Here is a 17,128-nt window from a genome sequence, read left to right on the forward strand (position 1 = left end):
GATAAGAACTGTAGTGTGAACTGGTTAAGAAAGGGAAGCAGACAGGACAAAGGACAGCCAGTCACCACTGTGAGTATACACTAAGTCTTCAACCTAATTCTGCTTCCTCTACCCCCACCTTGTCTTAGACAGTAGAGGAGAGACATTCTTTCTTGCAAACACTTCCACTCATAAAATCTTTGCCTAGTGGCAGCAATGTCTGGTCCAGCTGAAGCGTCGGGCAATAAAACCGTTGTCAGCAGTGATCACGTTTGCAGACACTCTAGGTCTGGAATTCTTTGCTGGCATGTCTACATGTTTAAAAAGTTCTTGGAAGTCTGGTGGTTTCGAGAAAGTATGTTGTTTCTTCTGAGAAACTGAGAAAACCTCAAGGACCAAGATCTTAAAATAAATATATCAGCTTGGTGACCACTTAACTCAGCTTGGCCATGGCTATTGTCCTCAGCTCGGCCATGGCTATTGTCCTTTCTTCGGATTAGAATAGAGTGAATAGGGACATAGGAGCACGTGGCTACCTTTAAAGCAAGGTTTGAGAGTCATCATTGAAGCTATTTGCCCCAGAACATCAAATCTACCACCTATCATTTTAGCTACATTACTTTGGCTCTTGAAGACTTTTTCTTCCTGAGTCTTATCTAACGCAACTGTCTCTGGAAAGGATTGCACCCGAAGCCATCATTTGGTGATGACCAATGCACAGAGCATTTGGGATAAGAATGGAGCCCCAAAATGGTGGGTAGGGAGGACTTTAAGAAGGAAAGAGGAAATCAATGAAGAAGGAGGTAGAGAGCCATCAAATTTTGCTTTCCTCCCAATTTAGCCTAGAACTGAGTTTGGAGGAAAACCTGTCATTCTCTTTGGGTGTTATGATGTTGTTTTTCAACTTCCATGCAAAATTTTTGCTCATCATCTGCACTCACATTACCACATGGGGCCTCTCTATCATGCCTAAACTAGGGAAATAAGTTACCTGTATATCTGCTAGTCTTTGCATAAAATTGCCTATTTTAAATATTTCTACTTTGTTTCAGATAGCTTAATGCCCCATGGCTTCTTTTTGGTTATTTCTTGCTGCTAAATTAGGAGAAATGTTTGGTGTGATTCCTGGTCAATAAATATCCTACCTGGGCTGAGAATATATTTTTAATTTTTTATTATGAAATAGACACACAGAAAAGTACACACAACATGAAAGTGTACTTAATAAATATTTAAAATGTGAACACCCATGTAACTTCCAACTGGATCAAGAGACAGGATATTACTGATATTCCAGAAACACACACTGATCACAAACCACACATTTCTCTCAGAAGTAACAACTCTTCTCACTTATATGATGGTAATTTTCTTGCCTTTTTTTTTTCCTTTTTAGTTTTACCTCCTATATATGTCCCTAAGTGACATCATTTAGTTTTGCCTCTCCTTGTGACCTATAAATGGAATCACACTGTGCATATTCTTTTATTCTTGCATCTTTTGCTCAAAATTATGTTTGTGTAAGGTTCATCCATGTGGTCACATATAGCTGCAGTTTCTTCATTATCATTGCTGTATGGTATTCCAGTGTATGCAGTACCATTTTAATCCATTCTCCTACTGATAGACATTTGGGTTGCTTCCAGGTGCTAGCTGCTGTGAACAAGGCTGCCATATATGCTGTCCATGCCTCCCAGTGCATGTGCTCATGACTGACTCTACTGAATATACTGATGGCTGGAAATGCTGGGGATTAGGGTATGCACATCTTCAACTTCACTCGGTAACAGGAAGCTGCTTTTTCCTAAGTGATTGTTCTAATTTATATACCCCGTACTAGTGCATAAGAGTTCCTGTTGGCCCACATCCTCTCCAACACTGGTACTCTTAGATTCTTAATTTTTTGCTACTTTGGTATTTAGTGTGTGATGATACCTCTTTGTGCTTTTTTTTCTTCTCATTGTGGTTTCAATTTGCAAAACCCTGATATCTAACGAGATCGGGAACTCCTTCATATGTTTAATGCCCTGAGTCCATATTCTTTAAAATTTAAATCAGTCTGGTACTCTGGACTTTAGGATTTTGGTATTATTCATACTAAGCACTTTATCTCATAGCTGATAATTATACAGGAAGCAAAAGAAACTCATTCATTGAACATCAGTTTGGAACTGGGCACCTCATGCACTTTGTCCTATTTAATCCTTGTAATATCTTTGCTAGTTGATGTTGTTGTCCTTATTTTTTAAGTGTCAGAACTGGCACCAAGCCATGCCCCTGTGCCTCGAAAGCCTAAAAATTCTTTACGGCGATCATGCTTCCCCCAAGAAATATCCTCTGCAGGAGCAAGATCATGACCAACATCCCTCTGTAGAGTCATTGTAGTAAAAGCTCTCCCAAAAGAACTTCCAAGGTGGCCTGGTTAATATGACTAATTAGATAACTGCATCTTTAGATCAGTTTTTCCCTTAACACTCCTAAATCCATCCATTAATATTTAAACCAGTGAAAGGGTCTTTGATATTTGGTGGGATTTCCCTCATGAGAGTAAGTGGTGAGACACTTCAGCCACATGTTTATTTTTTCTGCCTGTGATAGGCACTTGTGAAATGATTAACACAGTCCAGTGGAGTTACAGAATACTCAATGACAGCCAGAAATAAAAGTAACAAGAGACAAGAGTAAGACAAACTAATCTCTAAGAGATATATTTTTATATAGATAATCAACTTATTAGGACATGCAACAACTTCAAACAACGGACAGTTTAAAAAAATTAATTTAAAACCAATTAAAGGATAAACATCAAGCAAGGCTTCTAAGAATTTATATGTTATTAATGCTGCCTTTTTCTTTTTACTATAAAGGTCTAATAAAAAGCCTGTAAATCCTGCAGATACAGAAATAATTTTCAAAGAATCAAATTAACTAGAAGCAATGACTCAGGTATGATATTATCTACAAAAGGGGATGAACTGAGCCTGCTTTCGACGTCCCTCCCTTGATGCTAAGAATAACTCTCAGAACAGGAGTAGCATTCTGTGCGTGACTCTCCTCTCTAGCGTCTTTACAAAATGACCTTTCAATGGGATCTCATCCAAAACTCTTCCCAGTGATGTAGACACACTGGTGACCTGTACCTTTGTTACCAACAACTTCAAACAGGACATTGCATCTATGAATATTAACCTCACGTTCATCCCACTCCATTGAAATGAATAGTGACAACAATTTTAGTAACCACTTCTCTACGCTTCACACATTTTGTGAGGTTCATTTTTTTTTTACTTCCCTCCCTGATACAAATCCTGGCTTGCAAAAGTGCTAGCACAGTGTTCACTTTCTAGCTGTTGATATTCCTCCATCCTCTCCCGTACCACCAATTGGCTACAAAGATTTAGAGGTTCAGTGATTATAGGATTTAAATTATTTTAACCCCTTTAAATTTGGAAACTCTTTAAATCCCATTATCTCTGCAGCCACTGAGAATTTTAAAATCAGCTTGGCCTTTTCTAGCTCCAGGTCTAGGGATTACAGAGTTTTAAAGAGTATAAATGCTTTTCTGCAGCTCTACAAAGAGCTGTCCCCAACCAGTTGACCTCCAGAAATTAAAGCCAGCCAGTTCTCCAGCTGGTAACTGCTGATCAGAGATTCTAAATGGAAAGATATGTATGTTATGCCACAAACCACCAGGAAAACAGGTAATTGCTTCCTCAACTCCACATGAAGCCAGTGAATCAGAAGATTTGATGTAGGAGGGGCAGCAGACTTTAGACATGTGTCAGTAAATGTCTAAGAATGAGAAAACAGAAAATGTCAGGGACCCAAAGAGGCTCCCTGGGGTAGAAAGAGTAATTCAATGATTGGAAGCCATCTCGATCCTAAAGAAAAGCTGTTACCATGGATACCCTCAAATCCTAGGTAACCCTCTGAGGTCTTACCTCTTGCGTCCTCACATTTATGTATCCATAGTGAGTTCGAAGGGGCCTCCTGTATGTGTAGGCGAATGGTATCCACTTTGTACCAGGTTGTCCAAAGCAGTTTAGTAGCAATGGGAAATTCACTTCATTTACAAGGCGCACGACCAGCAGGAAGAGGAACGCTGCTATGAAGCTCACTGCAATCACAGACTTTCTCTACAAAACATCAAAAAAAAGAATGAATGACTTTCAACGAAAAGCAGCCACAAAGGGAGGTTCCTTTATTCCTCTCTCTCTTTCTTTCAAAGGGATCAAAGGACTCTGTCTTTAGTATATTTCACTTGGAGACAGAAAATAATCATTTGGTGACCAAGTTGCCTTAGTGTGCTCGGCTTCCAAGAACAAGAAGAGCCTTCTTGGATTATCTTTCTACCCCATCCCTAGCCTTCCCTATACCTCCCTATCTTCCTTGAAAACTCATATTCAGTTTTCAAAATACAAATCAGACATTCTCACTATAGGAAGCCCTTCCTAACTGCTCAATTTCCTCCCCACCATCATCCCTTCACCCCCAACCTATCTACCCTAATAGAGGTAAGAAGTCCCACCAATCCCATACCTTGAGGGCCCTTTTATTGTTGTACACTGATGTTGGTATAATTATTTATGTGACTTTTCCTCCATGTAATTGTGAGTCCTAGAGAACTGGGATGTACTATGTCCTCCTGATCTCTGTATCCCAGGTCCTTCATGCAGTACCTTACATACTGTAGGCACCCACCAAACCCTTGAGGCACTTGAGTGAATAAATGGATGTTTTGCATTCTTGTAGACAAAGTCTCATCATTAATCATTATTCTGTTTCTTTATCTAGCACCTTCTACAGGCAGGAACCATTGCTTAAGCTATAGGATATACAAAAGTAAGCTTCAAAAAGCTAACGACAAGAGTAGGGGAAAAATCCACGCCAAGCAGAATAAGAACATCTCCCTAAATACGTTGTCATGGAACAAGAGCAGGAGCAACTGCCTCCGACTGGGGTCAGGGAAGCAGACATGTATTTGAGATTGAGCTTGATGAAATGCTTGAGTTTTAATTGATAGAGATGTAGGAGCAGAGCTTTCTAGGTAGAGAGAACAGGACAAAGAGGCAAGAAAACATGGGATATTTATAGCCACATAGCACTTTGTCTTACTGGGGCACAGAGAAGGAGAAAAAGCTGGAAACACAAATGATAACTTTGTGTTGAACTGCCTCAGATACCAAGCCAAGAAGTCTACTCAATTTGCTAGGTGATGGAAGACCAAAGGAGATTTTTGTTGGTTTGTTTATTTTATTTTTAAAAGGTGACTGTTACAATCAAACATCAGTGTTTAAGATGCTTTAGATTGGGGGACAGCCCAGCGGGATAATGGTTAAATTCACGTGTCCAGCTTCAGCGGTCCAGGGTTTGCAGCTTTAGATCCCAGGCATGGACCTATGAACCACTCATCAAGCCAGGCTAAGGCAGCATCCCACATACAAAATAGAGGAAGATTGGCACAGATGTTAGCTGAGTAACAATCTTCCTCAAGCAAAAGGAGGAAGATTGGCAACAGATGTTAGCTCAGGGCCAATCTTCCTCACCAAAAAAAAAAAAAAAAAAGGATGCTTTGGATCAAGGAGAAACTGAAGATAGGCAGCAAGTAGTAAGGAGGCTACTCAAAATTGGCTAGGACAGAGGTAATGAGGGGTGGAAACTAGAGCAGTGGCAGGGAGCACAAAAAGGTGGAAAAACACATGAGAACTCAACTGAGGTGAAGGAAGAGAAATTGACTACTGATTGAACTGAAGTAGCAGATGGAAAATTCAGAGAAGCCTGAGATTCTGAGTCGAGGTAACTACAGTAATACTGGTCATATCAGAAGAAAACAGAGTCGTCGGAGCAGAAGCTGATTTAAGAGAAGGAGAAGATAAAGCCCTTGGCTTTCTTAGTCTTAGATTTCAGAGACTGGTGGGTCATCTGGGTGGAGCAGTCAGGTGGAAGCTCAAGTCTCCAGCAAGGAGAAAGAGCAGAGCTGAGGGCATGTGTCAAAAACAGCTCTGTCTTGAAGTCTAGGGTGAAGACACAATGAAACATCCCTCCGTGAAGGTGAGCTGGGCCCTGCTTCTTCTTCAAACTTAGAAAAGCCAAAGGGCTTGCTGGGAATGACTGAATGTTTGCTGCTGTTGTGTTTTTAGCTTACCACTTCCTGGTGGACTCAGCTTCTTTTTTGCTCTTTACAGAACATACCAAAAGCCCAAACACCCCAAAGCCATCCCGTATCCTCCCTGGACCCACAGTCACAGTCTCCGTAAGAGCAGTAGAACTAGCCCACAGAAGTCAGACACACCCAAAGGCGGTCCTCGCTCACGTTCAGCTCCTGTAATTTGTAAAAGCCCCATCCCTCTGTCTAGCCAACCTAATTTTCCAATCACTTGAAAGTCCCTTGAGTTCTGCCTCCTCAAAAACCCTTATCTCACCACCAGCTACCACAGCCTTACCTCATTTAACCTTCTAATCATGAAAAACTGCTTTAATCTGCTCCTCGGTGGAATCATTATGTCCACAACATTGCAATGTGTCAAGGTAACAGCTTAAACGCGGTGATGGATCTTACAAGTTTAAAGGGACATAGACCAGAACAGATGGCTAAATAAAAGCAAAGAGGCCAGTCACCCATTAAGTAAACAGGTAAGAACATGTTTTATCGCCATCCGGTAGCTTGTTGCAAAACAGCAGCTTGCTTTGAAGGAGACCCAGATGGGACTTGTGCCTTTGTATATCCCCGAGCTCAGCATGGCTCTCTGCTTCTCTTGGTTGCCGCATTGCATTGCATGGCTGGGGGGTTGGGGACAAAGGCATGGAGGGCCTTTCTGAATTCCTGATTGTGCGTAGCAACACATACATAATGTATACATGAGAGGAAAATAAATCAACCATTTTGAGAGAAACTTCAAAATGCAATGAAATCACAAGCCTGCTCCCTAGCAATCCATGTCTGCCTCTCATGTTCCATCAAAGCGAACCGAGTAATGAGCTGAGAGAGGAGGAGGGGAGCAAACGGAGAGAGGGAGCCAATGCCTCTCCCTGGTGCTCCATCCGAATCAGATGCTGCAGTGGGTAGGGTGTTCCGTCCACGGCTCAGGCTGCCAGCCCAGTTTCTGTTGCACTCCCCAGACCTGATTCTTTGCCTTTCTTCATGCTTCCATATTCTTGTTTAACACGAAAGCATTCTCACAGTGCTGGTATAAAACCACCCTGAAATTTTACCAGAAAAGGTGTAACTTGAAACGTTCTGTGCTCCAGGTGGCAAGGACAACAGGACTCAATGTGCATGTGCATTCTTCTAGTACAGGAGTCCCCACTTATCCGCAACGTTGCATTCTCTGGTGTCAGTTACCCACGGTCAACCACGGTCTGAAAATACTAAATGGAAAACTCCAGAAATAAAAAATTCATAAGTTTCAAATTGTACGTTCTCAGTAGCATGATGAAATCTCATGCCATCCCTCTCCCTCCCCCCAGGGACGTGAATCATCTCTTTGTCCAGCGGATCCACATGTATGCACTATCTGCCTATTAGTCATTTAGTAGCCACCACAGTCAGTCAGTAGCCATCTCAGTCATCAGATCGACTGTTGTGATATCTTGTGCTTGTGTTAAAGCCACCCTTATTTTGGCACCCAAAGTGCCATTAATCTCTTACTGTGCCTAATTTATACGTTATCATAGGTATGTCTTGGAAAATATCCCCCCCAAATATGGGGGACTACCATAGTCACTCCTGCCAGATCACGACCTTGAGCATCAGCAATTACAATGAAAACAATGGATAGGCTTTTTGAAATCTACACACATCAGATTGCCCTGAGAATGTGCGTGTGTCTTGGTGGTAGGGATGTGGGAGTAGGGAAGTAGCAAAATACTGGCATGCGTGACATAAATGAACGTATTCACTTCTTCAAGTCACAATCTCTCACTGAGTCCACACTCTGTACAGACTTGGTGAAGTGCTGAAAACCAGAAATTTTACGGAAAAGACAGACCATGCTTCCAAAAAGTCACAATTTAGTGCACCTAGCAAGTAAACAGAAAATATAGTACCACCGGCCAAGTGATAGCAAGTGAGGTAATGGAGGTATGCGCAGGGCACTGTGGCAGCCCCGGGAGAGTGAGGGAGGGATGCGGTGGGACACTTCAGGGAATGCTTGTTTGAGGAGGTAGTATTCAAATGGAATTCTGAAGAATGAGGAGTTGAACAAGTGGAGAAGGGAAGGGCATTCCAGGCAGAGGGAACAACATAGACTAATGTATAGAAGTTTGAAAGGCATTAATTTGGTCAGAAACCTTCAAGTCATTTGGTAAGAAGAGTACAGAGACTATATGTGGTGGGAGATGATGCTAGGGACATCGACAGGTTTCAAATCACAGAACAAAAAATAGTAAACCAAATATATTCAGTCAGATGTAATTATCTCTCCCATCTACCTTACATTAGGATAATGAAAGGATAAATGCACAAAAGTGCTATGTTTTATAATTTCAAAATATTCTTCATTTTCCAATCAAGTGAAAATGTATCAATCACTTCATTTTATTTGAAATTGCCAGTTAACACACCACAATGCCTGATTTCCAGTAGTTTCGCTTAAGTTTATTCCATCAGTGGCTTCTTGTGGTAACGGTTTTGAGTCCATCAACACCCCACAAATTAGAAGACTCCACCTGTTTACACGTGTTCTATGTCTAACAATTTGTTAATGGAAGTGATCACTGCTGCCTTTATTGAAGTAATCAGAACGTCCTCTATGTCTGATGACCAACAGTTAGAGAAGAGAAACAACAGTGGGTGCTTGTCAAGTTTACAATCTATAAGGTTCAGCTTGACAAACTTTTCATACTGCAAAAAACAGGCATAAATTTAATCTCATTCCTCTAAGATCAGAAGCATGAACATTAAATGATATAATGGGTGGGAAATGTAGAGCACAGTTTCAGGCACATAGTCAACACTCAAAAATGGAAGATGTTATTATTACGATATAACTACTAGTTATCAGGGCCTTCTTGGACATTAGCCAGTTGCTAGGCATTGGCCAGCCCATGTGAATGCATGACAAGATCTTAGAGAAATCTTTTTCTCAAATATTCCAAGCAGCTGCATACCCCTGAACTATTTAGTGCAACTTATCCATACAAGCTCTGAGAGAATGTCACTGTGCCCAAATAGATCTGAAGAATTGCTTTAGGGAAAGCTTTTTCCTTCTTTGTTCTTCATTTTGGGCAAGTCTGAAGGGGCCTCTAACAGCTGAGACATTTAGAATTTAATCCCCTCTGTGCTGCAAAAATATGCATCACAAATGTGGCATTCCAGTTGCTCGCTCTTTAGAGTTGGAATATCATTTATCAGACTTATCGCACAAATACCTATTTCAAAATAAAACCCACAGAGAACTCATGATTTAGGGAGAAAGCAATCGCAGACTTGGACCTAGCAAATTTGCAAGCTATATTAACATTTGTATGTTTTTATTCTTTCTACCACAGAATTAGTCTTTAACCACAAAGTCTTTACATTTTGATTTAGTCAGTTGCTAGATTTTTTGTTTCTTCCTCATAAATGATAAACAACAGCATAAAAGTGCATTATTTAATTTAAATAGTATTATTCAATGACTGAAGTAGTCACATAGGATGGCAAAATGGTTTACATTTTTGTCATATGCTGTCACTTATCCAATAATAAATGAAATACAGGGTCAATTGTATTATTTATATCAGTACTCAGTCACCTCACACATTGATGAGTCCCTACCCATTGACTATTTGTGACCTTATCAAATACAAATTCTGCTCCTATATAAGAAGTTGTGTTATCAATGTAATTCTACCTTGTGTCATTGGCCAAGCTCCAAATCTGCTTCTCCCAGAATGCAGTAAAGCTTCCTCCCATTTGCACAAGGATGAATTAGCAAAGCTCAGAGTATATAGATAAAATCTTCATTTGTTTTATTTTATCTGTTGAATCAACAAGCTGGATCCTGCTTATTAAACTATAGTGAACTCTAGGGGAAAATCTCACTCATTCATTATGGAGGTAAGAAAAGGAGGGTAATAAAAAGTTGGGCAGTTCTAGATGAGTGCAGTCCATACACGACCTTCTCAAGGGCAGGCTTTACACAGCCTAGCTGACGATAGAATCATTGAGGTCATCAGGTAGAGAGTCGTGAATGTCAAGCCAAGGTCGACACGGGAGAACGAGCAGCATTTCAGAATCTAGGAGGCTTGTGAAGAAAATGCAATAAAGTAAAAAATAATACCTATTTTGAGAGTAGTCTTTGAAGAGGGCAGAGGGAGTGGAGCTAGAGAGGCAGGAAGAGATCTGATTATGGAAGGTCTTGTATATCATGGCAAAGAGTCTGGACTTACACTGTAGAATCCAAACAAGAGGTGCAAGCATGAGATAGAGAGGATCAGAGTTGATTTTGGAAAGCTCACTCTGCAGGTGGTGTGGTCAATGGATGGGAATGCGGGAAAGATCCTTTTGGGAAAGACAAGGACAAGAGCAATGGAGGACCACTTCATCAAATACCACTAATGAACATAAATTCTCACTATGAAAACTGCAAGTATTACTTTCAGAGACTGACTTTTCTTCTCCCAGTAGGGGCCCTGGGAATAAGGTCCAGATACAGTGTATATGTATGAATAATCACCATAGTCTAATAGAAGATAATATCTAATTAGTGTTATCAGTAGGAGAAATACTTCTGTAATCCCCATTTTCCAGACAAAGAAATAGAGATATAGAGAGGTTGAGTGACTTGCTCAAGGTCACAAAGCAAGGAAATGGTAAAGACAGATACTGAACTCAGATATCTTGACTCCACAGCCTATGTTCTAGTGTATGAATTAACTAAGTGGTTAATTGTTACTCAAACCAATGGTAATACTCGTATAGGACTGGCTCAGAAGTTTTAAAAACTGGTACTAGCCCTAAGTAGATTTTGTAATACACTTTGTCAATAAACAAAATACTTAATTCATATGGAAAATTAAGAGGCTGATCTGAAGTATGGTAATTATATTTACTTCATAATCAGTAATTTGTGGGCAAATTTAATTCTGGCTTTATTCCCAGTTTTAAAAAGACAACTACAGGGTCCCATTGGTTAGCACTAAGGGAAAAGAAAGCAATTATTCTTCCACTTCTGCTAGAGAATATTAGGTGTCCCTTGTCAATCAAGAGTATGGAGTCTTATTGCAGGCAGTTTGTGGAACCAGCATAAAACAGGTCTGTCTGCCTTTCTCAGCTTCACAGTTCCATCATTTTTCTAATCAATAAAATGCAGTGAAACAGCAAAATATTGATGATATCATTTAAAAAATTAAGTATAATTTAAATTTAAAGCAAACAATTTACAAGTATAAATATGGAGACCTACTTTAAAAATCTGGAGCCCACATCAACATGTCATCATCAGACACATGTGTAGCCTAATAAGAATTACAAATCCAATAAACAAAAACCAAGGCCATAGAGTCCTCCTGGGTACCATTGTCATAAATTATTCTGGGCAAAAACTAGTCCTGGGGGAGAATTATAGGTAGTAAAAATTTCTTCAGGGATTTTTTTCCCAAAAGAGACTTCCCATAGCTACAAACACTATAGAGAATTTTAGGTTAACACAAGCACTATGAATTTGTCAGATAACATGATGAAAGGTCACAATGGACTTTCTAACACTTATTTTAAAACCATGAGGAAAAATGTCAATTAGTTTTTAATATGCCCACACATTTTTCTTATTTTATTTGAGGAGGGGATTTCAGTTTTCTGCCCTGATTTGATTTTCAAACTGCTACCATATCAAAGGAAAACAATCATGGCTACAGCCACTGAGTTTGCGCCATTTTGTAAAATTATGTACAACCAGTTTTATCTCATTTGGTCTCTTCATCTTTATCATATTGCTTCAGCACATGTCCTTTCACATAGCAAAAAGGAAATCAAAGTTCTTTAGAAACACACCATAGAGCTGAAGATTAATTTGGAGTGTGTAGAATGACGGGTCCAGAAAGCAAAGTCTCTGGTGTCACTGTACAGACAGACACAGAGAAACTTAATCCAGAGGGCTGGTTCTCATGATGAGAACATCAGAGACCGGGGACCATTGTCCTCTCCCTGTGCCCCTATTCTCTGGTGGGAAGAGAGGTGCTAACTAACCAGGGGCAATGAAGGTAATTAGGGCATCAGCCGCTTTCGTTTTATTCTCAGCCACCTTACAGCCTTCACTGGCCTTATTTGGTTTCTCAAACATCTGCTTGGCATCTTTCACTTTTAAAGAGATGCATTTGTCTCTTAGAATCCAATTCTTAGTTTTGAGGTGTTCAGGACACAGAAGTGGAGCAAGGATAAATTCTGGTGGTCCTAGTGTCATTAGGGAGGGGGTCCTGCCCAGGGACATCATGATAATGATGAGAATGACAATGATGATGACCCCAACTGGGACCTCTTATTTTTCAGTGAATCTAGGTAATGTTACACTGAACAGCATGTTCCTTTCTAAGCACATTCAGACCTATCATCTCACATGATACTCCCTATGACCAGTAAAGAAAGAACGGAAGTTTGGATGCTTGAAAGTCTCACCTCCCATCTCTCCCTTCAGGTTGGACTTCTCACCATTCTCCAAAGCCCCCCGGCTGCCCAGTTCCTGTGACGTTGTCCAGGCTGCTCCTCACTGGCGCCCTGCTGTTTTCTACCATCCCTATCTCTACAAGTTCAAATGCAACTCAGCTGAAATGGTGTTTTCTCCCTAAAGCCATCTGTTCCTCCTCGCTTAGGTCCATGGCTGGGGTGGGGTGGGGTGGGGTGGGTGGAGAAGGAAGATAGAGGAAAGAAGTAAGGAGGAGGGCGGAGGGAAGGAAAGATTCCCCTATAACTTTGGCTTTAAAACTTTCTTGAGGACATGAACAAAGTCTGGGAAATCTCTCTCATACGGGCAGCACCAAGCACAGTGTGTGGAATTTAGAAGATATTCAGTAAATATTTGTAGAAGAAGTGAAACAATAAAGGAGACAAAGAAAGAAGGATGGAGGAATTAAAATTTATTCTTTTCTAAATATAAGTGGTAAATTACCCGAAAAATTTCAGATTAGGATGATTAGAGAAAATATGTTTTTCTCTAAGGGGAAAAGCCCACAAATTATTCTTTTCTTTTTTTCCTATAAATTCACCTCACTTGGAGATTTCTGTGTAGATTCAATGTGGGTGTAGTGGGAGGTGGGGCAAGAGGATTAGGATAGGGAATATAATGTGAAGTGAGAAAAAGTGGAGCATCTGTTGAACTGGACTTTTTGCTGAGAATTGCTTTGAAGTTCCTGATAGAACTTGCAGATCTGAATGGTAGTAAAACAGATTACAGCAACATCCTTTATGTGGCATAGAATGAAAAGACTTATAGAATTCATATTTTTTAGAAAACCAACTCTTGTCTGAGGATAACACTTAAAGCTAGAATCTCAGGTCAGGGAATGAGAAGTGGGTAACAAAAGGATATCCTGTCCTTTTAATAAGGACAATGGCCCATTTTCTGAGGTGAGGGACTCGCAACAGTTTGTTGTGTGCTCAGCAAGTAATGTGTCCAGTACTTTAACAGGGATGAAAACAGATTCCCAGGGCTGGCCTGGTGGCATAGTGGTTAAGTTTGCACACTTTGCTTCAAAGGCCCAGGGTTCACAGGTTTGGATCCTGGGCATGAACCTACACACCGCTCATCAAGCCATATTGTGGCAGCAGCCCACATACAAAATAGAGGAGATTGGCACAGATGCTATCTTGGGGCTAATCTTCCCCACAAAAAAAAAAAAAAAAGATTCCTGTCAGCAGACTATCTGTAGGCTCAGGGTGGTCCAGTTACACTAAATGAGACAATATGTGTAACCTCGGGCAAATTGCTTAACTTCTTTGTGCCTCTGTTTCCTTACCTGAAATTGGAGGAACAACAGTATGGACCTAATATGATCATTGAAGGTTTGGGTGAGTTACTACATGTAAAGAACCCTTAACGCACCACCTGGCAGAGAGAAAGTGCCCAGGACATGTTAGCTTTTACTGTTACAGTATTTCACCAGATCTAAGATACCATCAATGCTAGTCTCACCCTTACTCTAAATACGATAAGAAAGAAAAACAAGATGGGGAATCTAATAATAGACCTCTGAACGAAGCTAAGACACCAAAATGTGATTGCCTTAAAGTTAGAATATTCCAGAAATAAAGCTGCCATTCAGAAAGGCACAGCACGAAGAGAGAAAGGAAAAATAACTTCGTCTGAGAATTTGGACCACAAGCAGGTACTCATGCAGGCTTTTGATACAAGTTCACATGACCAGTGTGATTCGAGAAAAAACTCAGTAAATAATTCATTTCAAAGTGGTCTCAGGTTGGTAGTGTCCCCAGGTAACCATCTGAAACAACACAAATCCTATCTGGAAGAAGTCACCTTTGTTGCAGGCTGACAGCGACTGCACGGTGGTATCGAGTCAAAGTCACATCTCACTCTCAGATAGGTGAAAAAACAGGAAAACAGTTTAAAATCAATGAACGACGGTGGTATTGTCATCACAGTCGTCATCATCATTATCCTAGGGAACAAAGAGAATCCTGAATGGGGCCTGGACTGTTTTAAACACCTATCCCTCACCCTATACCCTAAAAGAGGCATAATCACGGGTCCATAAAGAAAGGATGGCAAAGAATCCTGGAGTTGCCCAGGACTTTGGAATTCACCAATGTGAAAATCCTTGGGATTTTTTTCTTCTAGTCAAGTTCATAGGAGTAAAAAACAAAACAAAACAAAATGAAAACCACCATCTCTTTTTGAACATGGTTAACTTCACACACACATGCATATTGCACCCTATCACCATGCACAGATATCAACTGTGGCCCCTCCCAGCATCTCTCTAAGGAATAGACACCATCCTCTTGTAGGTCAAAGTTGAACGTTGGCAGAGGAATGCATACATATTACAGTCTTTTGCTGAGCACAAGTAGAGTTTTGCCAGAGTACAGGTCTCATGGTGATAATAAATAGTATTACACCAAGAACACTCGAATTTCTAAGTAAGACAATTTTCCTATCAATTCTGGATTTAATATTGCATTGACAGTAATTTGAATCGCTTGTGCAACATAAAGCATATTAGTTTATTACTTATAGTCTCCTGTGCTAGAATAGTAAAGGCAGAGAGAGCTCCACTGTGAAGCAGAAGCCCAGAAGTTCATGCGCAAAGGCTGCTGTCACAGGTCTTTGATATATTTTTTTCTCATAACCAGATCAGTCAATGCCACATTTCCAACAGCCTACTACCCACCTCTATTGGGATGTCCCAGAGGCAAATCAAATTCAGTATCCAAATCTAAACCAACGACATCCTCCCTCCCCAATCCTCTCTTCCTCACCTACACTGTCCCTCTGAGTAGCTACCACTAAAGGTTCTTTGGAGCGCCAATAATTAAAACCTCAGCTCTACTTAGTAGCTATATGACCTTGGACAGCTTAATTTTATTTGTCCCTGTTGTTCATCGATAAAATCATATAGAGTTATCATGAAAATTAAATAACGAGATAATACAGAATGGACGTAGCTTAGTGCCCAGCACATAGCAGGCAACAATGATCATTAATTTCCTTCTTTTCTCCACATACCAGGTCCCCTAAACAAACTATTCTTCTTTCATGGAATGTCTTCCTCTTTCCTTTCTCTGTCAAGAAAACTGCTACTTATTCTTCAAGCTGAAATCCAAATGTCCTTTCCTCTGTGAAATGGTCCTGACCCTTCAAGAAGATTTTAGAGCACTTTGTTCTGAAGCATACCACACATCAGGTGGTAATTATTTGATTACCAATCAACCTTCATCATTCAACCAAATTCAGCAAACACACGGCATACCATGCCATCACATTCTCCCCAGACAGACATTGTTAATCAACCACAGAACCATTTCCCCTTGAGTCAGGAGCACCTTCAGAATCCTTTCAATGCAATACTCCAAGCAGTAGTGGTAGTACTCAAAGATGCAACCTGGTATATCTACCTCTCTAGCACAATATAGGTAGCAGCTTAAGGCCAGAGGCTATGCCTTGATAAATCTATAATCCGTGTAATCACAGGTAAGACTGTTATCCTCTCTAGGTCTCAATTTCCATCTGTACGATGGAAAGCTTTTAGGATCCAAGGTTCTCAAATCTAATGACGAGCCAAGGACCTTGCTTGGCCAGAGCTGGTGTCACTAGAAGGAAAGTTTGCAGCACAGCTCTGTACGTGGCTCCCACTCTGTGTCCAGGCCCATTTCTTATTACAGAGTTAGGCATGCCTTCAGACACTCACAGATTGAACCTAGTGTCTGTGTAATTGAAATAGAAATGGGGAGAGAATTTGTGATCTTTCAACCTGGTAGATAGCAGCTGCCACTTACCAAAGCCTCCCTGATTGCAGCTATTTTGCACCTGCTGAGAAAAACTTTGCAGCAAAAAAGCTTATTTCCTTTTTAACCCATGTCTGAAAGGAAGCTTCCAGAGGATCAGGTTCAGTCTCCCATATGTGTACGGACAATGGGTTAACACACCTGGTCAAACCCCTTGCACCAAGCCCTGGCACTCACGATAGGAAGTTTAAATGTCCACTGAGTTAGTTTGTTGAAAACCTGAAACCAAAGCAGAGAGTCTGAAAATTTTCATTTCTATGCATATTTCTTAAAATAAGAAAAAAAGTCTGTTTTGTATATTATATGTGACTGCATAAAGATGAAGATTTCTCTGGAGATTATTAGTTGGTTCTATAAACCAAATATTCAGATTTATTCAGTACGCTTTATCATAAAAATATACGCAAAGGTAGTGCCAGGGGAAGAATTACCAATAAATAGTTGTGAGGAAACAAAGGCCATTTTCCCAAATTTAGAAACAGATTCAGTTGATGGGAGGTAAGCTTGTGCTAGATCTTTATATTTTAACTAAAATCTCAGCTCTGGTGCCCAAGACCCAACCAAGATAGGTATTCCTTTGCAGAAGTAGGTCCCAATGAGTGAACTTTCACAACCCCGAAAGGGCTTCCCCCACGGCCCACAGAATCCCCCCCTGCATATCTCCGTTCACTCTTGCAATGACTGCATTAACTTCTCTCCTTGCTAGACGTA

General features: G+C 40.5%; 1 protein-coding gene across 8 annotated transcripts in view; it reads right to left on the bottom strand.

Moving 5' to 3' along the window:
* ST6GALNAC3 (ST6 N-acetylgalactosaminide alpha-2,6-sialyltransferase 3) overlaps nucleotides 1-17,128 on the bottom strand; it is a 498,406-nt gene that overhangs the window by 275,328 nt on the left and 205,950 nt on the right. For all 8 annotated transcript variants that reach the window (XR_011438880.1, XM_023641833.2, XM_023641831.2 and 5 more), the window contains exon 2: nucleotides 3,921-4,115. Coding sequence is in view for 7 of the 8 variants with exons in the window: in XM_023641833.2 (XP_023497601.1) it covers nucleotides 3,921-4,115 (195 nt within the window). In the remaining variant the exon portion in view is untranslated. The remainder of the gene's footprint in view (nucleotides 1-3,920; nucleotides 4,116-17,128) is intronic.

This window comes from Equus caballus, chromosome 5, assembly GCF_041296265.1.
Source record: "Equus caballus isolate H_3958 breed thoroughbred chromosome 5, TB-T2T, whole genome shotgun sequence".
In the NCBI taxonomy this organism is placed as follows: domain Eukaryota; kingdom Metazoa; phylum Chordata; class Mammalia; order Perissodactyla; family Equidae; genus Equus; species Equus caballus.